Source organism: Cyprinus carpio, chromosome B16 (genome assembly GCF_018340385.1).
Source record: "Cyprinus carpio isolate SPL01 chromosome B16, ASM1834038v1, whole genome shotgun sequence".
NCBI classification, from domain to species: domain Eukaryota; kingdom Metazoa; phylum Chordata; class Actinopteri; order Cypriniformes; family Cyprinidae; genus Cyprinus; species Cyprinus carpio.
In genome coordinates, this window is record NC_056612.1 from 24,044,576 (window position 1) to 24,071,012 (window position 26,437).

The following is a 26,437-nucleotide window of genomic DNA, read 5'->3' on the forward strand; positions in this document are numbered from 1 at the left end:
ATTTTGGGCTGTTTCTTGTGTTAGTTTCCTGATTAGTTGAGGCATATGTATGTCAACTAATAATTACAATACTACTATCAACATAAAAAAGCTACCAAATAAATAAAGGGACAATAACAATTAAAAGATAAATGTAAAAAAACATAAAACTAATAAAATAAAATTTAATTTAATAAAAAAAAAGTGAGTAATTGATTACAATTGAAATTATTAGATGAACTATTCCTTTGAGGCCAGCTTTATGTCTAAAACTATCTTTGGTTTTAGAGGTTCAAAAAATAAATATTTTCATGCACCACTTGATCAATAAATTATTTACTTATAAAAATGTTCTTTGCATATAGACAGAACAAGGTATGTATCATCCAAAATGACATCCAGCAGCTTTAGATCTGTGAAGGTCAGAGGTATGTGATTATATGGAGACAAATTTCTGAAGGAGCTGTCAAGAAGCAGCTGCTGTGAATTTCACTGTGAGTACAGAATGTTTGTTCTACCAGACGGTGGGTTTCATATGCTGTACTGTCAGGTTAGTCTGAAAAGTTCTGACCATGTCAAGTTTTGAGTGACCTTTGCTGGGGACGAGCTCCAAAAGTTACAAGCTGAAACTGGTCTGTCTGAAACTCTTCGTCTGTTTAACTTCACGTTACTTACGACTTGTAAACACACTTGTGAAAAGTCAAGTTTGCATGTGAGCAGCGCTCTCAACAGTGCCACAGGTCTGCAAGCTCCCAATGCGAAAATATGATATCTTATAAGCAATCTTTTTAACAAACAATAAGGTGCTTAGCATTAAAAAATATTGTTAGCCAGGTCACCTCAGAAGGGCGAAGTAAATTTCATTTGATCTTTTTCTCATTTATTTTATATCCATTTGAACTAAAAATGTAAGAAAAATATTTTTTACAAATACAAATAATTTAACAAATTAAATTTAATAAAAAAATTATTTAAAATTAAATTAAATTAAATTAAATTGGACAGGCCAGAATTCACCATTGAAAGGGCGAATACTAACATTTTCCAACATTAATACTGGTTTAATTTTATCTTAGATAACAGTTTATTAACAACCTTTGTCAGGACACAAAAATGTGCCTCTAAAGTTACCAAACGCTTTCAAAAAATGTGACACCAAAGCATACTGTATTCATGGGAAGTAGAGTAGTGTGTATCTGCTCCTTATCTGGTTCAGTTGAACGAGCAGGCCGCCAAGACGCCGCATTACCTGCCATCTGCCCGTGCCGACTGCATGGCGTCTACTTCTGATGTCCCTTCTGCTCTGCCTCAAACTCATTTCTCTGGAATCGGACTGGGGAAAGGTTTTTAAGGGCCACTCAATGAAGCTTTTCAAGTGGGCACAATATTTTTCCAGACTGATCGTTTCCCAAACCACATTGTTTGCAAATTAACACAGCATTAATCCTCAGCAAAATATGCAGCATGGAAAATCATCTATAAAAAGAGGCTGGCAGTAAATTAAAGAAAGTAATTTTAAACAGGCACGTGTGTGTTTTTGTAAACAGTGAAAAGTGAATGCCTCCTGAAAAGGCAAACACATGCAGCAATACGGAAACCCTCTTCACATTTAAGGACAATGGGACAAATTCACAACAGTTGTGTTACCTTGTTATTTTTTAGGGTGTTTTTGTACCAATGCAATAGAAGAAACATTTTTGGTTCCCCAAAGAACCTTTCAGTGAACAGTTCTTAAAAGAACTGTTAAAAATGAAAGGTTCTTAAAAATAAAAGTTCTTTATTGGTTCCATGAAGAACCTTTTGTGCATTGGATGTTAAGTGTTCTCCATGAAACCATCAATTCCAAAAAATAAGCTTTATTTTTAAGAGTGAATATAGATAAGCAATACAGCATGCAATAAGAGTGCAGCATATTTAAAAACATTAAAAAGAGATTCTGTAGTGTGTGCTAGCCTCAATGGCACCTAGAGTGAAAATGCGTCCTTTTCCGGGAAACATAGTCTGATGGGTAGCTCCTGTAGCATATGAGCCCTCCACGAGAAATGCGGAAGCTCAAATGGCTCCAGGACTGAAGGCTGAGGGCAAGTGGATGAGATTACATTGATTACACTGATGACCAGTGGTTTCAACTTTCCCAGGATGCATTAGGAGCCTGTGGGATTTTTAAAAATCTATTATAACACTGCAGAGAGAAAGAGAGAGATACTCCATCAGCTGTGGATGTGAAATTTTTAGTATCTTCCCACAGGAAAGAAAAATGAGAGACCCTCAATATTCCCTAATGGGTCAAAATGGAGATTTTTTATTTTTTTTAATCTGCTGCTCAAATTTAACAAAAGCCGCTAGTAATCAAACAAGCCTCAACAAAATCTAACAAAACCAAATAATCTGACCTATCCACAATAATGTTATATAGAAACAAACTTGACTTACTTAAACATACCTAAGAACTAGAGCTGCATGATTAATCATATTTTAATTGTGATCACAATTTATGCTGCTCTCGATTCATTAAGCATAATCATCTGCAATATTTGCCTGCTGGTTATTTATCCTGAAAACTACTTTCTTTTTCATTTGCATTATCTTGCATTGATAACAAGCCTCCACAAGCTTAAATGCATGTGGTTGCCAGATGTTAAGAGTTTAATCCTCCCAGTCAGAACTTTTCTCTTCAATGGATGTATTTTTTCTTAATCTGCAAATATGCACACGCTATTTCTTCACTTAGAAAAGCATATAAAGCATGAGGAAACCAAATGAGGTAAAATAAACCATGCAAGTTGACATTTTTGATTTGTGCTTATGTGAAAGTGCAAGAATTCTGAAGACTTCAAAAATGACAATAATCATCATCAATAATCAGTTTAAATATTATCACGTAGCCCTAAAACCTCATGAGCCATAAAAGAGCCGTATCTGAGCAAAAACAGTCTTGTTCATCGTGTTTTGCCATTTAAAAATCCTCAGAGAGCACCGAACATCAGGTGTTTTCATCTGCACTTGCAGCTCTGGCCTCTTTGCTGACACAGATCTGGAGGCAGGGAAAGATCAGCAGAGGTTAGATGTGAGATGGTTCTCCATGGAGCGCTGGGTATAATTACAAGAGAATCCAGGCCTCCTAAATGCCGAGAGGAACAATCGGGCACCATAAATCAGCGCGATGATTCAGCTTGGTCATGAATAAAACCACAAGTTTTCAGATCCATGAAGCTCTCTCCTGCAGAACTTGTCATCAAAGATTAATTAGATAGGTCCGCAGGACTCCAGCGGTCTCTCATGGACACTCACAGTGCTGAGATACAGTAATATAACCTAAAAAATATTCCACTTAAATACTAAATGGACATGGATGCTGATACATTAAAATACACTAAAACAGGAACAGCTAGTATGACGCAAAACACCTATAACTAATGTGAATGTCACTGCACAGCACCATTAGAGACAAGCTCAACATTAAATCAACAGTGACTGTTCTATGGATTTTGAGATATTTTAGCTGGACTGTTAGACAACAATAATTTATATTTAGACTGCCATTCAAAATTTTGGGGTCGGTAAGTTTTTGTGTGTGTTTTTTTTTTAAAGAAGAATGAAGTCTTGTGCTCACAGAAGCTGTATTTATTTGATCAAAAATACATGAAAAACTCAATTATTGTGAAATATCATTACAATTTCAAATAACTGTTTGCTATTTTAATATATTTTAAAATCTGAATCTGAAAAGATGAATCTTCAGTATCAGATCCTTCAGAAATCATTTTTATATGGTGATTTGCTGCTCAAGAAACATTTCTTATTATTATTCTCAATGTTAAAAACAATTGAGCTGCTTAGTATTTTTGTGAAACAGGATTATTTACAGGATTTCTAAGGATTCTTTGATGAATAGAAAGTTCAAAGAAAGAGCATTGATCAATTTACTGCACCATTTCTGAATATAAGCATTGAATTTTTTCCAAGCAGCAAAACAAAACAAAACAAAACAAAACAAAACAAAACAAAACAAAACAAAACAAAACAAAACAAAACAAAACAAAACAAAAAAGCAAAGCAAGGCAAGGCAAGGCAAAACAAAAAATAAAAACCCTGCCAACATGATTGCATTATTAAACTATGGCCAGTGGCAAAAAATAGTATAACTCAAGATAAAAATGCACACATGCATTTTCTACAGTGTGTCTAAATCTGCATGCACCATGAAATAAATCTTCATAGTGAAAAAGAAGTGAACTAGACATAGAAGACAACAGTCTCAAGAGATCTTCAGCTGTCCAGTGTTTGCAACCGTATTTCAAACACACAAAACCATTTTTTTTTTACCCAGTGAAGGCCTAGAATAACCTCTTTTGAAAGCCTGTATCTGTGCAGTATGCCCTCTCTAGGATGCTGTCAGGCTTTCTGAATTAAGCACAACAAAGTGGAACAGGAAGCAGCCGGAGAGTCGGATTCGGCTTTGAGAAACAGGCCAGGGATTTCAATCGCACATACTGCCTAAAAGCTTGGCCTGAAAAATTGATATGCTCTATGTCTCGTGAGCCAGTGGTGTTGTTCAGAGCTGCACATCTCAGCCAGACCTGATTTCCTGTAGTTAGTAAAAGCGCGCCGCTCTATTAAGAGTGACACTAAACAGGAGGCTCTCTAAAGCACCAAATAAAACAGCACACCGGACCTCAACATGAACATCCATTTCTCACATGGTCGGTTGGAATTCTCAGTGTCGACTTTGATTCTCATTTTTTACCAAAACGGAAGAAAATCTGCCTGATCTGTTTTGTCTCTAGCATTTGTTAGATATCATAAGCTATGTATAGCTGTTTTATAAATTATATCACATTGCATAAAAAATTATAGATGCAAACAAGATGTGAATGAAATTTTAAAAATGTGTATATATGTGCACACACACACATATGTATACATACATACATACATATATATATATAATATACAATATTAGATGAAAATCTGTTGCAAATTTTGCCTTTGCAACGAACTAAAATAAAAGCACTAAAATGACTAAAACTAAGATTTAAATTAAAACTGAAAATATAAAAATAAAAGCCAATTCCTATTAATAACACTAAATACTACATATGGAAACAATCTCTAACAAACAATAAATTAATTACTTAAAAAAAACATTCATTTCCATTTTTATTTTGTACCAATTTCCCTGAAAGTGACAATTTTGTTCTCTTGAACACAGTAAATGGAAGTGCTGATTTAGGCAAAAACGGTTTTTCCAATATTCCGATTTTCCGTATGAATTAATTTTACAATTTGGGTACTATATACCAGGGATCAGCAACCTTTTGGGCATGAAGCGTTATTTATTAATTTTTCTGGTTAGCCACTGTGCCAGTAAGAACAGCTCTAATGGTAATGAACAATAATGACTTTTACTCATTTTAGAGATTTAGAAAAAAAGCATTTTGGCATTGAAAAATATAGCACACATGGGCTTTAGAACAAAAAAACAATACTAGTTTGAAAAACTTCCTCCAGATAAAAAAAAAAAAAAAGAACAACTGTGGTCTGTGTGTTCGTCCTCATTTTTTTGCAAGCAGAGACTCTGTTAATGGAAGGATGCTCACAGACATCACAGACAAGCAGAAGACACAACACACCCCTTGAGACATGACAAAGTACTACTGCCCCTGGCAACCAGCCCAACTTATTACAAACACACTGCCGACCACCTGCCATGTGCAGGCTGTGCACGAGCTGCCTGATGGGCTGTGTTCATTTCTTCATGGCATGTGATCTACCTGCACACCACCATTCAGACTTCACACAGCCAGAGCTGGCCAATGAGCTGATTAGAGGCTAAGCGTGGGCTACAGACAGCAAAGAAATTCACTGACCTCTGGATAAACAGAGCCACATTTTTTTTATCAGCCGCTCATTGATTTAGATAAAGATAAGATAAGCGTGCCCACACTCCTCATTTACAGCAAACCATGGAAACTCTAGACAGACAGAATATGGGAGAAAAAGTCTTTGCAGAGATCCTGTAAAGAGAAATCAGTAATCTATAAAATAAATGAAATGGCTGTGTACTACCAAAATAGCAGGTTTTTGTTTTTTTTTAATGAGAATTAAGAATTTATTCTCTAAAAAAAGTATTGTGGTAATACCATGGTAACTTGTCACTTTAAACCAATTTAATGCATCACTGATGAATAAAAGTATTAATTTGCTTTATAATATATGATATTTGCATGGTAGTCCAAGGTACTTCACAGAATACCACAGTATTTACAAAGCGAATGTCCATGAAAAATTGTACAGTATTAACATGGTAAATTTTTCAAAAACCATGCTTTTCTGTAAATGTACTATAGTAATACTATGGTATTTTCATATACATTATGAGACTGCATGATCATATTCACACAACATGGAATTTACATTGTAGATGTAAGGTATTTCAAAGTATACCATAGTATTTCCACAGCACATGTCCAAAAAAACAAGGTAATACCATGGTAGTTTTTGTGTGAACAGTGTATATAGGGAAAATAGAATAAATATAACAAAAAAGTATAAAAACATGCCATGGTTCAAGCATTGTTTGGACGGCAACACAATAGTACTATGGTATTCTTGGAAATACACTAGAGTGCCACATAAATGCAATTCAGTACCATGGTATATGTATCAATGTATCATTGTATTCAGTTACTTTTGTAAGTCGTGGCCTAGTGGTTAGAGAGTTTGACTCCTAACCCTAAGGTTGTGGGTTCGAGTCTCAGGCTGGCAATACCACGACTGAGGTGCCCTTGAGCAAGACACCGAACCCCCAACTGCTCCCCGAGCACCGCAGCATAAATGGCTGCCCACTGCTCCAGGTGTGTGTTCATGGTGTGTGTGTGTGTGCACTTTGGATGGGTTAAATGCAGAGCACGAATTCTGAGTATGGGTCACCATACTTGGCTGTATGTCACGTCACTTTCACTCACTTAAGGGTATATGCATGCTGTGCTAGAAGGGCTGAGGATGTGTTTGCTGAGTGATACGCTTCAGACTGCAGCACCTGAGAATAAAGAAATCATCAAGGACACAACAGTGATGCTTCACTGATGGCTCCGTCCAGGGTTTGAACCTAAAAAGTACCAGCTTCAACCAGCAATGAAAAATGTATGAGCAACATGAACACCTTAAATCTGCTACCAAACAAAAACCATGCACCAACAACCAGCCTTTTCAAATAAAGCAATCATAATGAAACCACCCTCTACCACAGCAAAAAAAAATATTCAAAATTTATGTACATCATCAACAAAAAGACCTGGTATAACTGTAATAAAATGTACAAATACCATGTCTTTGGGCATGTATTATAGTAATATCATGGTATTTTGACATATCCCATGACATTATCAAAGTACATGTCCAAAGAATATGGTAATACCATGTCACTTTAGCCCAAATAAAACAACGACTCAGACTTTAAGCAGTTGGATATGCATTAATTGCACACTCGACTGAAATAAAAAGCTGCAAACAGTTGGTGAACTTCTGTCACTTCAGAGCAAAGGCAACAGAAAGAAAGACTGGTGTGAAACAGAGGGTCTCAAATACTCGGCGGTCCTCAGTCCTGCTACGACCTGATTTACACTTTTGAGAAACAGGCTGTTTAAATAAAAGTTGTTAAGTTGTTAGAGCTGATGCAAGAAAAGTACATTCATTAAAGGGTTGAGAAGAACATAAAAGAACATAAAAGACATTGAGTTCGAGACAAACATGAAACAGACAGACATTATTGGACTCCTACCTGTCTGGCTGAGCTGCGAGGCGCTGCGGCTCTTTCGGCTCAACCCTACGACGGCCGCCATCTTGGCGCCGATGCTGGAGCGCCGTTTCTTGTCAACGGTTCCCACCAGGCTCACGGCCGTGTCCGACTGGCTGCCGTCGGTCTTCTCCAGACTGCACATGTCTCCGCCGATGCTGGTGCTCTTGGTCATGTTGCCCCCGGCCGCCGTTCCCACTTGCCTGTTTTTCATTTTGGACGTAAATTCACTGTCAGTGGTGGCCCGTGGATGAGAGACATGAAGAGAGGAGGAGGAGTGGCGGAGGGGAAGAGTAGAGGATGGATGGATGGATGGATGGATGATGGAAGAGAGAAAGGAGAGAGTTAGGAAAGTGGAGGGTGAAGGGGAGCGGAGATTCAGGTCAGAATAAGGTCAAAGGTTAAAGGGTTTAGGCCTCCAATCAGCTTTAGGTGCTTCACAGTAAAGTTCTGGGATTGGCCTGATGTTCTACATGTTCCGTTTTAGCAGTCTAACTACAAGTGAACTGAGTTAAATATAGAACAGGCTATATTCAACTAACAACAGGGCATCTATCTACAAAGTTAAACAACTGTCGCTAGTTCTCTCAATAGTGCTTACACTCATGACGCAAACTTACTGTCCTTTGAAATCAAACAAAGTGAAAAGAGGCTTGCAAGGCCTTGGACCTTAAAAGCCAAAGAGAACACCAAGAAAACAACAACAACAACAAACTTCCAAAAACAACTAGTTCAGAGCTAAAGAAATCACATCTGACATGGTCCACATACTATTATTCATACTACTTTCGCAGAATACTACACACATACTGTATAAACCAAAAATGATATTGTCATGAGTATTTTTATATTATTTTATATTATATTAAAATAAATATTGAGAAACAACAATGCATAAGACTTCTTTATCAGTATCTGCAGTGTTACTTCTAAAGCAAGTGTATTTTGTTTCAAGAATTTCATAATAGTATGCACAGTATGCAGTAAACAGTACACTACTTACTCTGACAATCAGGCTTTCAAAACTACCACATATGACTGACTATAAAAAAAATTATAAACACGAAAATAGAAAATGGTTTAAAGATTACTACATTGAATATTTCAATTAAATAACTGAATATACAAAGTTCGTCACAAGTATGCTGCATAGGAAGCAATCTTGCTGCACAAGAGTCTGACGTTAGCATGTTGCTAACAAAGCAACATTTATGGAATAATCAGTATTAAAAATACATAGGACACATGTAAATAGATTAAATTAGCATCTCGCGCATCTGTGAGCGAGCCGTGAAGCGAAATGACAAATGACTTCCTGGACAAAGGACAAATCCTAATGAAATCTTAATGGTTATAAATGTGTTTAAATGATACACGTGCAGCCGTAGGTCTGCTCTTCTTCTTCATCATCAATGCAATTACAGCTACAGAAACATGCGACAAATCGATGAGCTCTGACAACATGTTCTTCAATTACTGCAATTAGCCTTTTCAAAATACAGCCCTGTCCAACAACCCATTCTGCTCAAATACAGCCAAGCCACATCAAGCTGTAATCTAGTCATCCTGGATCCTGTAATATTTGGGACCACTATATTGCATGAGAAAGAGTAGTATTTGTATAGATCGTCACTACACTATCTACAACAGTGAGCTGAGCTCCCATTTAACCCATCAATACATTGAGAAATCACACACATGAAATCTAAATAAATAAATAAATAAAACACATAGGAAATCTACTTCATATCTCAATTCTTTCTCGAAGAAAGCAATGAGATTAAATGGAGACTTCTGTTAAGTCTCATTCTTCTCTTTGATATTTTAAAAATCTAGCATGTGCTGGGGAAAGTTACTTTTAAAAGTGATTCATTACAATAGTGCGTTACTCCATAAAATAGTAACTAATTGTGTTACTTAGTTACTTTTTATGGAAAGTAACGCATTACAGTACATTACTTTTGTATTACTTTCTGTCAGTTTTACATTTTTAGTTGTAGTAATTTTATGTGCTTTTCTATAAAACATTTCTATTTAGCTTTATTTTTATTTCAGTTTGTTTTAATTTTAATACTTAAACATTTTATTTCAGTTAGTTACCGATTCAACATTTCTCTTTTGTTTACGTTTTTTTATAAATTTTTCAATACATGTAAAAAGAATTTGATTGTTTTATGTTACATACTATTATAGCATTTATTAATATTTTTAATTATTAGCGGTTAGTTTTATATTTTCAGTTTTTATATTTTATATTTAATTTATTTTATTTTAATTTAATTACATTTTTATTTCATTCAGTTTGCCTTAATTTTAGTACCTTAATGCATTTTATTTTAATTAGTTGCCAACATTTCTAATTTTCAAGTTCCTCTTCATATATTTATAATTTCAGCTTTATTTCAATAATAATAAAAAAATAACAGTTTTAGTTACACGTAACAACATTAGTTACACTTAACAACACTGACACAGAACAGCCCCCCAAAAATACTCTAAAATTATGATTTGTAGCATTTAAAATATTCAGGACTTGATTCATTACAAAATGCATGTACGAGCTACATTGACAAAACTGCTACAAGGTCGCAATAGCAAACTATAGCCCAAAAATGAAATTTTGTGAAGTCAGTTTTCAGTTTGAGGTCAGCTGTTGTCACTATGGGGCAATAAGTATAGAGTGGAAACAAATGTGTATGTTTCTGGCCGATACGATTCTCTGGGGAAAATCACAACCCAACACAACAGTCTGAGAGTTAATCACGGCTCTAAAGAGATACTGTTGCATTGACTGATTGATTGGACGGGATACTGCCAGACACTATATTTATCATTCAGACAGCTCCCTCCAGCAGCGCCGCACATGAGAGGTTGGCAGGCTCTCACATTCTCACAGAGAGAAGTGTCGCGCCGCCGCAGGGCTTCAGATGGCCATTACCTTCCTATCATCACTGTAATGAGAACGGCTCATAGAGAGCTGTGACCGACACAAAACCCAGGTGGAGATTAACGCTGGACACCAATTTACAAAATCCTTCATGCTGCTGTGATGACAAGACACATCTGTCTCTCTGGATTATGTCTCACCATATGATTGACAGGAAATTATCCGTGCAAAAGTTTGCAAACAAATTCACAAAGACAATAAGAACATTATGTGATTATACTTCATGGTTTATATTGAGAGACAAGGTCTAATTCGTAGTTTGAAAACCAGACCACGGGTCAAAAGCACCAAAGTCTGAGAAAGAGAATGTGTCTCCTAACAGTAAAGTCTTCTTGAATGATAATACTTCAAAATAATTGCCTAGGCATTGCTCCAGACCTGTTTCAGAGGTTCATTTTTATTAATTGTGTAGAGAGTTTCTAGAAGCAAATATATATATATATATATATACACACACACACACACACACACACACACACACACACACACACACACACACACACACACAAATATATACATTTTTTTATATAATATATAAAAATATAATGCAAACATATAAAATTATTATTATTATAATTATTATTACCAAAAATAATATCATTTTGGGGTCTTCAACAGTGTTATTTTAATATCATTAACACACTATTATAGTATTAATTCATATTTTTAATTTGATTTTATTTTATTCATTGTAATTTTCTTTTTTTTGTCATTTATGTAGTTTTAGAACAGTTTCAGGGAATTAAGATTTTTATATTTTATTTATGTTAATGTTTATTTCAATCATGCCTTTTTTGTCATTTTTATTTTATTTATTTTTTTAATTACATTAACATTTAGTCATTTAGCAGATGCTTTTATCCAAATCAACTTACAAATGAGGACACTGGAAGCAATCAAAATCAACAAAAGAGCAATGATATACAAGTGCTATAACAAGTCTCAGTTAGCTTAACACAGTACACGTAACAAGGTTTTTTTTAAATAATATAATAAATGAAAAGAAAACAGACAGAATAGAAAAAGAATAGAGCAAGCTAGTGTTCGAGGTCTTTTTGCTTTTGTTAATTGTACAATAAATGAAAAGAAAACAGATAGAATGCAAAAAAGATTAGAAAGCTAGTGTTACTTATTTTTAAGAAAACAAGCAGCAAATGAATAGATTGCAAGTCTAAAAGGGACAAGTTTTTCTTTTTTAAGTTTTTTTTTTTAAATTAAATATGTCCATACAGTTTTTATTAAGTTTCAGATTTTAGTTTTAGCTTTAGTTAACGTTGAAAACCTTTATAAGGTTAATAATAACCCTGGTCTTGCACAACTCAGAACATGCTAAAATATAAAATGCTTATTATAATGGTTAGCATTAATTGTTTTATATTTTGAAAAAAATGACTAAAGACACAAAGTGCAGCGCTATACAGGAACAGACAGCAGCCAGTTAAACTGGACTGCAGGTGACGAGTGAATAAGACGCAGAGATTTATTTTCTCTGAAATACTGCACACAAAATTGGTTTTGAAGACTTTAATCTTCAGATGAATATCTTTTTGAGGTGTGTGTTAAGAGCATGCAATAGTGCTGCCACTGCAGTTGAGAGTCAGCCTGCAGTGATCTCTCTGTGTGTGTGTGTGTGTGTGTGTGTGTGTGTGTGTGTGTAAAACAGTACACAGTTCACTACAAACATGGAAAAAAGAAAAATAAGCATTTCTCCATTTTGCATTTCGTCACAACTGTAAATCATAGATTTAACTGGAATATCATCTCTCTTTTTTTTAAACACTTCTAAACTAAAAACCACAGTGACCAGAGGAACAAATGGGTCACGTGGTCTGTGGCAGTGTAAAGAGAAGTCTCACACTATCTGTAACGGATCATTGAGCAATCTAACAAACTGTGCAGGTTGTTTACTGGAAGATTACTAATGTCTTGATGGCTTCAGGCACTTTGGTGTGTTTGAATCTGGTCTGCTCTAGAAAACTCTCTCTGCGATTAATAAAGGAGGACTTCTGAACAGCCAGTCAGTCCAGAGCAGTACCTGAGGTGATGTTATGAAGAATGGTCATGCACACTTCCAGATGCAACAGTGTATACTGTATTTGAATGGATGTGATATAAGATATAAGTGCTTTGATTTGAATCTCTGAATTCTTTAGCATACAGTAACTATATTGAAATGTTGGCCTTACCTGCTTGATAAAATAAAATAAAATAAAATAAAATAAAATAAAATAAAATAAAATAAAGAATGATAGGGTTTGATTTAAAATAAAACAAATTTAAAAAATGTAAAATTTCAAAAGTGCCTGTGTAAACAGTATAGGAGCAAGGCAGCTCACTAGGATTTGGAACAGAGCCATAGTTTGTCAACTACAGCCTGATGACAATACCAGCTCAACTTATTTAGGTCACCTGAGCATCACTGTCAGCGAGACCACATGCCAATGAATTACACCAGGATCATATGATGGTCACAAAAGGACATCACAGCTTCAGCCAAACTGGACATCTCTCTACCAAAGGCCAAAGTCTCCATCCAAAGCTTCTCCTGATGGTCTATCAGGAGGTCTTGGCAGATAAGACCATCCCTCAGGCAAATGTACTTGGAGCGCCGCAGTGTCTCTCCGGGGATGTTTTTGCTCATCCACAGCTGAACAGACTGTTCCTTTTTCATGCAGATTTTGCTAAGTGCATTTTCATCTAGGCCACGATGTTCCTTTACATCAAACAAAACCTGTGCGCTATTTTTTTTCATGTGCACACAGTGGCTCGGGTCCATTTTCTTGATTTAGAGCCATTCTACGCCTCAGATTTGGACCTCTAAAGTGCTAAAACCAGAGTAAACATAAAACATCCTCTCTCCTTGAAGGGATGCGCATACTTTCAGGATTTATTTTTTCAGGTTCATGGTATTGCATCGCTTTGCTATGATAGCTATGCACTGTGTCACTTTAAGAAAATGCAACCATGTCTTCAAATTCGCAACATACTTCAGTTCATATTTTAATTTGAGATGGTACTCGCACAATGTCTGAAGCGTGCGACCTGTGTGAATGCATAATAATAACGCAACAGATACGATGACAAAAAGACAGAAGAATGCGGTCACCATCACTGTCCTTGAATTTATATAGAGGAGGTGATGCAGAAAATCGGTTTCTATGGAAACGATGCCCTGGGTCCTTGGCGGTTCAATTAATTGTGTCTAAATGAATGTGGCCTATTAAGAACTCCAAATTCAGTTATGGTATGAAATTCAACCATCACCACTATTAATACATACTCTTTTCAAAATGAATACTCAAGAGCTCAGATGGCCTTAATAACATAAAGTCCGCCCTTGAGCTGTGCACTAATACAGTATCTTATCAACACACTATAGTTATTTTTGGAAACTAACATGGTGGAAACGTGATGGTTGGAAGATTCTGACAGGTCGTCTTCATCTTACGAACAGTGGGAAAAAAATCTTGGTTTATCATACACAAAATATACAAAATATAAAGTAAAAATTGTGTTAACTATCACATATCCTCTCCTAAAAGATAGCCTACATAGAGAATGTATAAAGATCTGATCTGTCAGCAAACCTGGGTCACAATTATTAAGTTCAAAATAAAAAAGTAAATAACACAAATATAAGGTTCTAAGTTTATTTTCTAAAATGTGAGCTCCATACATAGGTAGTATATTAAGGCCTTATGTGTGTGCTCTTGACAAAAAGCCTATTTCAAAAGCAACATACGGTACATACTTTTGGCTACATTCTATTCTCTACACACATCATGAAAAAAAAAAAAAAAAAAAACATGCCAGAATGCATTATTACAAGCTCAGCCTAATAAAAGGTACTAATAAAAATGTTCCAAATGATTAAAAATGAACTATTTTAACCCAATGCCAGAAGGAAACATAATGCTTTAATAGCATAAAACGTTGGTGGGCGGGGGTGAAAACTTTTGAACAAGATGAAGATTTATATATATATATATATATATATATATATATATATATATATATATATATTCATTTAGTATTGCCCTTTAGAAGCTACAGAAGATACTTAGATGTTTCTCAGAAGACAAAGAAAATACATTTTACCCTAATCTTCAAAATGCTCAATGCATCATGTTTTCATCGTGTTTCCTTTCCTTCAGGGAAAACATCTTTTATGTAAAATATCACATTCAGTTTGTAGGATCCATCTTATTTTGGTGGAATAATTAACATTTAGCAGATTCTGCAAGGTGTATGTTAACTTTTGACCACAACTATGTGTGAATATGTAAAATATCTACATAATATTTCAGTTAAGATGCTCCATTAGAAGCTCACTAGGTTTTCAGAACAGCGCTATAATGTTCTCTGCTCTACTCCACAGAGAACTGACCTTTAAATGAAATGTGACGCAGCGCTAAACCGCTGTAGGCGATGCTAATGAAATTTAGTCCCATCATCAACTTCCAGTCCCCATCAAAAATGGCAAATTCTGAAAGTGTGGTAGAGACTACAGCATTTATCTTTTCTCATGCTTGGCTTTCTCAGACGGAAAGTGTCTACAGCATCCTTTCAAAGCTTATTCAGACGCTTTCTACTTGACATTTCTGAAAATGAGATGCTAATGATTAGATACAGAGCAGAAAGTCAGCATCATCTGATCACATTATCATAGCAGCTTCAGTTTCACATTAATGATGGTGTTGAATGTGAAATAGCAGTGGGATGTTAACATTATCATTAACATACAGTACATTCATTAAAGAAGAGTTAGAGTTAGTCAGTTTAATGCAGCAATTAAGTGTACAAAAAACATATTTAAAATAACACATAAGTATGCCTTCTGACCAGATATAAATCCTATAATTTTTCTACCATCAAAGCAACTGCAGCCAACACACCTCATCAACTTTGAGTTGAGTTGAAAAATTACGAAGCAACTGAAAAACTGGCTTTTAAAATATCTAATTACTGCAGACTGTAGGCTTATGTTAAAATATATGGAAAGAAATCAAAAATTGGCAGAATTGAATGCAGACATTGGTTTTGAATATTCAAGATAGATTATTCAAAGCTAATGTCTGTATTCAATTCTGCCACAGTGGTAACATTTTTGAACTATATTAGCTAACATGAACTAAGATTAATAAATGCATTGTAAGTGTTTTTTATTGTCCATGTTAATTTCAACATTTAACACATTAAAATCAAAATCAACACTCTTCATAAAATGTTAGATTTTTTTATTTCACTTTTAATAATTAATTATTTTATTAATGTAGTAAGGTATTAAGTTAAGGAGGATTAAACTTAATTTTCCAATATTGTTTTTCTTGTGTTAATGGGTTATGAAATTTTTAAGATTTTAAATATTTAAATTTTACAACATTTAATTTTTTTTTAAATTAAATTAACATACAGTATGAAGAGTAACAGATAACTCCATTTTTTAAAAAATGTTCAAAAATCATGTTTTTTTACTGTGTTAGTTAGCTAATATTTTTTTTTATTATTTTTACCTAATCATAATTTGATTGAGATTAATTGGAATGCACAATGAAAAAACATGACTTTTGAAAATGGTTAAAAAGTTTATGGTTAAAAGAGTTATCTGTTTTTGCAAATGAATTCTTCATATATTCTCTGTAAGCAAGTCTATGCCAGACAGTTTTGCTTATCTAGTGCATTTATCCCTTTTAAAGGATGCTTATACTATACATTTTTACTTTAAAACAAGACTAAGTTACATTTTGAAAATGAATTTTGCAATAAAGTGCTTCTGCTTTTGACACTGAAATCTGTGATTTGAAATTGTCTGACTAAAGGCTAATAATACCACAAAAACCGATGGAAATGAATAAGAGTTGAAACATCTCATGACCATCTGTGTGCTGTGAACTCAAGCTTCAGCGATCACTCACAAACCTCACTGATGCCTTGTAAGGCAATGCTAAGTAACCTCTTTATGGCTTTGTTTTCCTTCTTTATTTCCACATTCTAGTTTCATATGTGTACTGTATATTAGTCATGAAATTGCATAACTAACCCACAGAAAACCACAGCCACCAGAACACATGCCTCTTATATATTACACAAGTCACCTAATGAGGCAGACAGTGCCTGTGGCTCTTCCAACATCGTCAATGTAATCGCAGTTGACATCACTTCCTGTTTTCTCAAAGCACGTATTGGCTTATCCATCATGCCTCAGTAAACACGGATAGATAGAAAGATCACCTGAAGAATGCATGACATTAAAGGCAAACACTTTTTGCCTCTTCAGCTAAATCACTGTTCGTCATACACAATCTGCATCCAGTCTGTGTTCATTAAATGCAATATGAACAACGATACGCTTCAAAGGTCTGTGTACGCTTCCAGTCACTTATTAAAGAAAATCGTGTTCCTATCTCCCTCATTACAAACCAGATCAGAGACTAATGCATCGCTCAGAGCCCCAGATGACAAGAGCAGTGTCAACACTGAAAGATGATGAACATGAGCTCAGAAATACCACAAATACGGCCTGAGAGAGCAGTTAAACATGAATGGAGCCCTGGTACATACATGAGCAAATCTTACAAGACCTTCAATCAAAAAAAGCAAATATTATATTTTGTATGAAGTAAATGAAGCTGTGGCATTATTGGTATTATTTCATCAAAATTAAGCCTATTTTATCGATTACTGTAAATGAAAAAAAAAAAAAAAAAAAAACCTTCCAATATATAAATATATTATTTGAATATTTAAATATTTATTGTATTCCCTTTAATATGTTTATATTTAAGTTAAAAATAATTTACATTACAGAACCATTAATGAAAACTTAATTGAAATCAAATAAACATGAACTGAGATAAACTTTTGTATTTTAGCAAAGGCAGCACTTCTCATTTTAATTTAGTTGAATTTTTTTATTTAATTTACCTTGATGTACTAAAACAACTAAAAATTAAAAAAATAAATATTGTATATATAATTGTATATATATATATATAACAAACAAAAACTAGTAAAAATGACAAAAACAGCAAAATTACTACAACTAAACATAAAATAAATAGAAAAAATGAGTAAACTTTATAATATACTACTACTAAACTTTAAAATAACTTATATATATATATATATATATATATATATATATATATATATATATATATATATATAACAAAACAAAAAAAAACAACAAAAAAAAAAAACCAATACAAAAAAAAACAAAACAAAAAAAAAAAATACAAAAATAAAAACTACAAATTCTCAATACTAAAACAGCACTGCAAAAAGCAAATTAAAAGCATTTTATAGCATATCCATTATAGCATTTTTACTGTAATATAATAACACTAGAAATCATGGTATATCATTTATGTCAAATACTGTTTTTCATTTTAATGAGAATGGCTATAAAATAGAATCATATCAAATACAAAATGTAACTGAATAACTTATAGAATCAAGAACTGCTTAATTGTCATGAAAATAAGGTCATTGTCATTCATAATAGTGTCAACTGAGTGTGAAGCTGTCTCTGAATGGAGGCCTTTATAGGGGTTAAAAGGGCTATAAGAAGGTCTGGAGACATTGAAATAAAACATTTCATGTTCTTAATAAACCTCAAATAAAGCCGTCACAAGTGTTGAATTTTAGTCGCAACACAATCAGACAGCAGCACATAAAAATGCCATACAGACATTAAACACACATAAGCAGCACTAGCACAGGACTGATTCATTCATCATGAGCAGATCACCATGGCTTGCCACCTACTGTATCTATACACTCATTTCACTGGACTGGGGTTGGCAGCTTTAGTTCTGGTTATATCTGGAATACATCATTATTTAGGTCATCCTCCAATAAAGAAGCTATCCTTGAAATAATTACCCAATTCCCAACTCTACAACTGTCCAATTCCCTATTCCCAACTCTGCATGATAGCACTGAACTATTTTATTATTTTATTTTAGTCTGGTTCTTATCCTAAATATGCCCTAAAGTAATTTTTTAATCCAAATATAGATAAATCTCTCTTCTTTATAATAATAATAATGTTGTTGTTGTTGTTTTTTTAATGACTAAACAGGCAACAAATTATATTTTTTAATTTTATCCATTGGAAATACATTTCAGTTTCAGTTTTGGTTTAAATAAATTCATTAATTTATAATAAATGTTGTTTATAATGAATGCATTACAAATTATGTTTATTTTATACTTCATGTTCTGTCTGTTCTGAATACTGTTATATTCAAAGGATTTGTTGTGGATTGATGAGAACTAAAACTAAAACCTTAAGAAAAAAATTTCTTTCTTTGAGATAAAGTAAATGTAAAAAAAAACAAAAAACTACAATTAGCCAATGCAACATTTCTCTTTTTTTTTTTTGTTTAAATTGATAAACTAAAATAACAACAACAACAACAACAAAAAAAAAATACTGGCATAATAATAATAATAATAATAAACTAATAAAAATGAAAAAAAAAAAACAGTTACTAAAAGTTACTAAACATTTTAAATGAAAATTTATTAAAAAACAAAAACTATAATAGAACTACAATGACACTAAAATAACACTGGATGTAATGTTTGTAAATATTTTGTTTTATTTACCAGTATTTAACTTCACTTCTGAGATAAATAAAAGAAAAAACAAACAAACAAACAAATAAATAAAAGCAACAGTATTTTGACAAATATGTTAAAAGAATACTAGTAGTATGTTCGTATTTAATTGAATGTCTTGTAGTTACGGTATAAGATACAGCTGGTTGCCATGTCTATAGTTTACCTGAGGTCCGTCTCTGAGACCGTCCTCTGGGCCACGCCCTCTCCAGACTCCTCCTCCAGCTCCGCCTCCTCTCTGTCTACACTATCTGTCTGTCTCTTCAGTTTTCCCGCCCTCCCCCCTCCTCTCTTTCTCCCTCTGTCCTCCTCTAATCCTGCTTCCGCCTGTACAGCCTCCCCAACTGACTCCTCCCCCTCCCTGGAGAGGCTCCGCCCCCGCACTGCATTGCTGTGGGCGTGGCCGGCAGAAGCAGAAGCAGAGGTGCAAGCAGCATGCAGAACAAAAATGAAGCACAGTGAAAACAGGTGTCAACACTACCTGAATGTAAACCATCAAGAAAGAATGAATGAATGACAACACAACAAAATAATGCAATGCAAACAGTAAAAACAACAGGAGCCAGACAGTATGCACATAAAACAGAACAAAAATCCATTTCAACGCTTGCAGAACTGAAATATTCACCTCTAGTTTGCTGGTGATTATTTGCTAGTATCACAAAAAAAGTGTTTTTTTTTGTTTATATACACATAGAGAAAAATAAAAAAATTTAACAACAAAAAAAAAATACTAAAAAATAATACCACCAAAAAAACGTTTGATGTCAGTACAATGTTTTTAATATTATTTGTGGATATGTGATACATTTAAGGATTCTTTAATTAACTGAACATATCTGAAAAATCTTCTGTAACACTGTAAATTTCTTTCCTGTCAATTTTGATTAATTTAATGCATGCTTGCTTAATAAAAGTATTAATTAGTTTAAATAAAACATGTACTGTCCCCAAACATTTGAAAGGAAGCACATATTACATTTAAAACGTATATAAAATTTCAGACAGCCTACATTGATTTGGTGCCAAACTCACCTAAACCGAACCCAATCTTGAATGCCCAAATAATGATGAAGCCTACAGAGCTGCTGTTTCTCTCAGGCCATGTACACACTTGCTGCTAAACATGATCCGCACTCCTTTTCTGAGTGCTTAATCCTGTTCTGCACACTGCAGGTATTTATAGGAGTGATAACCTCATTTTATAACCAAATGTATGCCTGGATGATTCAGATATGAGATATGTCTTGACCCAAATGCAATTTTTGATACCAGTTTAGCAGACGCTTACTGGATATCCAAAGTGACTCACAAATGAAAAAAAAAAAAAATAAATACAAACCAAGCAATTTATTACAGAGCCAACAATATTTGTATATGGTATTCAATAATTGTGTATCCTGACTAATATTCTGGACAAGAAGTGCCCACTTAAACTGAAAGAGGCTGTTTGACTGATACAGTGTCCAGCCATAGACTCTTTTGTGTTATGATTTATAAGTATTTGTTATCTAGTAATAAGTTCTGATTATTTCACAAACATGATTTTATGAACCTTCAAACTCTGTTAACAAACTTACATACAATATTACATACAATATGAATTACTTAACTTCCTTACATTAAAATTCTGCATCCTGTATGCATTCTCAGTTCAGGAATTAAAGGGATATTTCACCCAAAAATTAAAATTCTGTCATTAATTACTCACCCTCATGTCATTCCAAATTTGTAAGACCTTCGTTCATCTTTGGAACACAAATTAAAATATTTTTGATGAAATCCAAGAGCTTTCTGGCCTTCCATATATAGTAACGCAACTGACACGTTCAAGGCTCAGAAAGGTAGAATGGACATGGTTAAAATATTCCATATGACATCAGGGGTTCAACTGTAATTTTATGAAGCTATGAGAATACTTTTTGTGCACAACGAAAGCAAAAATAATGAATTTATTCAACAATTTACTACCTTTCTGTGACTTGAACGTGGTTGTTGCATTGCTGTCTATACAGGGTTAGAAAGCTTTCAGATTTCATCAAAAATGTCTTAATTTGTGTTGCGAAGATGAAATGAGTAATTAATGGCAGAACTAACTCTTGAAATCAGGATAAGGCATTTTCAAATTTAAGTGGTGCATCATCCAGGCAAAAGTGACTGTTTCCAGGTTGACTGGTAAGAAATTCAATAAGATCAGAACTGCAGAGTTTTTGATAGGGTTTGCTAGTTATGTGTCTGAGGGCATGCCGTCTGAGGCTGAGACTAAACATACATAAACTTGGTGCCTCGGTTTACCTCCAACTGCCAAATGATTATGATGTTTCCAGCAGTGTTGTTATTATATAACTAAAACGAAATCTAAAACTAATAAAATATGATTTTAAATATTCAACTAAAGTGGAAACCTTAACTAAATAGAAATGTTACCTAAATAAAGTAGTAAGAGCTAAAATTACTAAAACTAGAACTGAAATAAAAATAAATTAAAGCTAAATAGAAATATATATATAAAAAATGAATAAAAGGAGAAAATCAAATAAAACAAAACTAAAATTAAAATGAAAACTGAAAATATTTATTTATGCATTTTTTAAAATTTATTTATGCATTTAGCAGACGCTTTTATCCAAAGCAACTTACAGTCCAACAATTCTAACATTTTTACCAAACAACATTTCCCCCCTAATAAAACAACCCACAACCTTTTGTGCTGCTAATGCAATGCTCTAACACTGAGTATAACACTGGTAGTTTGGTCCAGAACCCCAAACAAGCTAAACTTTAACATTCATGTTTCTTGCTTACAGTCAGGAGAAGCCAAAACATGAGGAATTCACTCCTGCAAATAACTGCAGCTGTCACTCCCAAAATGTAGCAGTATGTACGTGGCCTCAAAGAACACCGTTTTGGAGCTCTCGCTGTGGACTGTTCCCGGACTGAACTGTGACACACAGGTTTAACAACGATCCTGACTTGAGAAGAGGCTGTCTCACCTGATCTTGTGGCTGCCTCGCGGCCGTTCTGATTGGACAGAGATGTAGCTCATGCTGCTGAATCGAGACGCACTGCTGGCTCTCGACACAGCGGACACGTCGCTAACATCACTGTCCGAAGACTTGGCCGAGAGGTTTTCTCCCCGCCGAGGATCCCTGTCTGAACGCTGCAGAACAAACACAGCACAACACATGCCGTCAGATGCTTACAGACAACAAACAGAAAATACAAAGGTGCTAGAGGCCAAGTAGAACTTTCATTTACAATTATCTGACCAATGGCAAATGGAAAGAATAATGGTAGGAATTTTTTTGGTATATTGAAGCTATCATTATTTTTCTATGCATTACTTCCATGCTAGTGGCACTGAAATTTCAGACAAAGAAATAACTTAATAAAAACAATAATAAATAATAAAAAAAAAAATAAATATATAAATTAATAATAATAATAATAATAATAATAAATTCTTAACAAATAAAATTCAAATAATATAAATATAAAAAACATAAATAAATATTAATTTTGAATCAATAAAATAATAAACATTAAATAAAACCTAATTCATATAAATAAATACATAAAGTAATACATAAATAATAATAATTATTAAAAAATAAATGCATTTAAATAAATACATGAATTAATAATAATAATAATGATAATAATAATAATAATAATAATAATAATAAATTTAAAAAATAAAGCATTCCTTAAGCAAAAAAAATAAAATAAATAAATACAGCATAGGTTTTATTTCCCAGGGAATGCATGAACTGATAAAATGTTTAACTTGAAGGTAAATTAAGTTGCATTGAAAAAGCATTAAATACTAACAGCACAATTTGATAATAACATCAAATAAATGTTTAAATGATTTTTTTTTTATTTTATATTTTTTACAAAAAGTACCCTAAAAAGGACAACAAGCATAATTAAAACGAAAAGCCACTGCGTTTATACTAAGGCTTTCCTGGTAATTCTGTCTTGGACAGACATGGAGAGGTATTGTAGCATCTTATGTAACATTTATTTATAAGGTGCTCATTGCTCGCTATGATGATTATAAACATCATGTCCTAAATGGCGCCTCTATCAGACAGAGCAAACAAACCAAGTCTTTATCTGTTTTTAATAAGGTTCTACAGAACTCATGGGCCTGTACAATGCTTTTCATACCACACGCTTAAAAGGGTACAAAGGGAAGGTGATATAGCTATATATGGAGCTGAATCTCAGCATCTCATGCCGGAAGTGGGTCGCCAAACAAACATCATGTTTAATCTATGATCACTTAAGTTCAAATAAGCAATGTGAATGGCTGAAAGTCCTCAGCTTTTCAGACTACCTGGACCTAGTTTTACCTCAGTCAAACCACAAACAAAAATAGCTAACTAAAGAAATAGTAAAACTTAATAAATAGCTAACTAAACTAAACTAAGGGGGTGAAAGAAGAGCTTGGTCAATAAAACAAAATAAAATAAAATAAAATAAAATAAAATAAAATAAAATAAAATAAAATAAAATAAAATAAAATAAACAAATGACAACAAAAATGACCCCATCTTTATTAATATATAAAAATTTAATAGGAGAAAATTTTAATAATAAGTTATAATAAATTATTATTAAATATTAATTTATTAAAGTAACCCGGAGTATCTGTGATGATCTCATGTAGCATGAATGCTACTGATAAATTTATTTGAAATAAAAATATTATGACAAGAAAACATGAAAACAAACTAATTTGTGAAATAAGTGATGAGCAGAAGCATATACCTGTACTAACTATAATATAACCATATTTACTCATTTAAAAAGTTTTGAACTGTTTTTCATGTGAAGTATTGGAGCGGTAGACTTGCCTTGTGATAGTCCTGTTCCAGCCTTGAATCTGAGCCGGTTCCCTGTTTATACTTGTTCATCTTCAGCTTCATCTGCCGCGTTCGTTCCTCCACATCCATAGCACCTATGGAGCACAGCAGATGTCAATGAGTTTGCGTGTTTGGATGTGCCTTGTGATGTTGGTGAGGCTAGATGGGATCTGATCTGTTAACCTGTTCACCAATGAACTAACAGCGCTAGCTAACGTTTCTTATGAGGAGTTTCATACAATGCAGCAAATGTTTCTGAAATGTGAGCATATGAGACATCTGTCTGTTTAATACCAAACTACCCATCAAAAATGTAAAAAATTATGTGTAAATTTCTTCACACACTGGCATACTCTAAAGTGCTCTAAATGTTTTTAGTATTGTTCTGTGGTGGCTAGGGTGACTGTAGCATGTTTTTATGCAGTTTTAGGGTGTTTGGTGTGTTTTTACATTTACATTTATTCATTCAGCAGACGCTTTTATCCAAAGCTACTTACAATTTGGGGAATACCTCAAGCGATTCATCTTAAAGAGGCAAATAGACACAGGAAGTGTTCGTAAAACATAAAAGTTTTTTAGCATGTTATTTTGGCCGCAAGAGTATTCTAAGCAGTTACAAGGGTGTTCGTGGTTTTCTATCTATGTTACTATACAGTTTCAAGGGAGGTTCCTTACAGGCCAGAGTCTCTGTGATACTAAAACTAATAGCACAATTTGATGTTTATTCATAGAAAAAAATTCACATAAACTTCTGAAACCTTTTTGACTGCAAGGCAACAACTATAACTAAGCAGCCTGTTTGCATAAGCAAAGAACTGAATAAGTTTATGGCGTTGAGCCGTGTGAAGCAAACTACATCTGTCTTCGTCAGTGCAGGTGCAGTAAATGTCAATAGCAATTTTCTCTTGCCAATAGCAATTGTGCTCTTCAGCAAATTACCCAATTATTAGTGTGCTCAGAATCATTAGATTAATTGTATTTAATTGCAGCGCTATAGTGAAGTTCATACATGCAGTGTGTTTTTTAAGTTTAATGCCACATTCACAGCTGAAAGTGCTTTCAGAATGCATTGCATCCTGGGAAATCTTGCCCTAAGTCAATCTGTGTACAAAAGTTTGGATATCTGCAATGCCAAAACCATACAACACACTTCATTCTCTAAACTAAGTTGTTCAAAGAGAGATGGTAGGAAAAAACAAGCACACAAATAAAAAAGGATGAAAGTGAATGCAAATGATACTGAAATTGACATGAACACCTTCTGAAAATAACCATGATGTGATATATCTGAAGAAGCCAGCTTCATTAGCTCAAGCCATAACCAAGAACTGTACGCAACAATCGGGTTCAGAAGGTACAAAATCCAATTCCTTTTCCCCATAGAGAAATTCATTTTAAACAATAATATAGTGTGATTCAATTTCATTTACATAAAATCGCATTAAATGGCAAAATTACCCATCATTGTGAGGAGAGATCCACTAATCAAAAAAAGGCACTGTTACTGTGGAAATGAAAATCTCTGCAAAAAAGCTAAGCATCATCCACAGCCATAAAATATTACGAATGGCAAAAAAAATTTGAGAGTTTAAGTCTTGTTAAACTTTCAAACAGCTGACATTTGTCTATTTACAATACCAAATAAAAGACTGGGCCATATAAAAAAAAAAAAAAAAAGCCAAATCAGAATGATTTCTGAAGGATCATGTTACACTAAATACGGTAGTAATGATGCTGAAAATTCAGCTTTGCATCACAGGAATAAATATTTTTTTTAGAATACATTAAACAGAAAACAGTTACTTTACATTTTAATAATTGTTCACTTTTTTATTATATTTTTGATCAAACAAATGAAGCTTTAGTCAGCATAAGATACTTCTTTTTAAAAAGAATTGAACGTCTTACTCATCCCAAACTTTTGAATGGTAGAGAATAAAGGGATATTTTGCAATAATTTGCAAATATATTGTTTTTGGGTACGATGCTTGATTTAATTATGTCATTAACAATGTTTCAGTGCCTCATAAAATACATTAAATATACAGTCTTGTACCTTTTATCTGATGTTCATTTTTTAACCCTATTGAGAACACGACTGGAGAAACAATTCCAGAATCAAGGTTGCTAAAAAAGTTAGTTTTTTTTTCATTCGAAGAACGCCACCATTTTGAAATGTTTTTCAAAATATGAACACACACATGATCATAATCGCAC

General features: G+C 33.6%; 1 protein-coding gene across 20 annotated transcripts in view; it reads right to left on the minus strand.

Moving 5' to 3' along the window:
• The window catches only part of LOC109088439 (regulating synaptic membrane exocytosis protein 2-like), a 150,735-nt gene that overhangs the window by 15,999 nt on the left and 108,299 nt on the right, over positions 1-26,437 (minus strand). For 19 of the 20 annotated variants that reach the window (XM_042741618.1, XM_042741615.1, XM_042741604.1 and 16 more), the window contains 3 exons: positions 24,212-24,315; positions 22,343-22,509; positions 7,763-8,007 (listed from right to left, as the gene is read on the minus strand). In XM_042741618.1, the coding sequence (XP_042597552.1) occupies positions 7,763-8,007; positions 22,343-22,509; positions 24,212-24,315 (516 nt within the window). The remainder of the gene's footprint in view (positions 1-7,762; positions 8,008-22,342; positions 22,510-24,211; positions 24,316-26,437) is intronic. The other variant, XM_042741607.1, reaches the window with a different exon arrangement.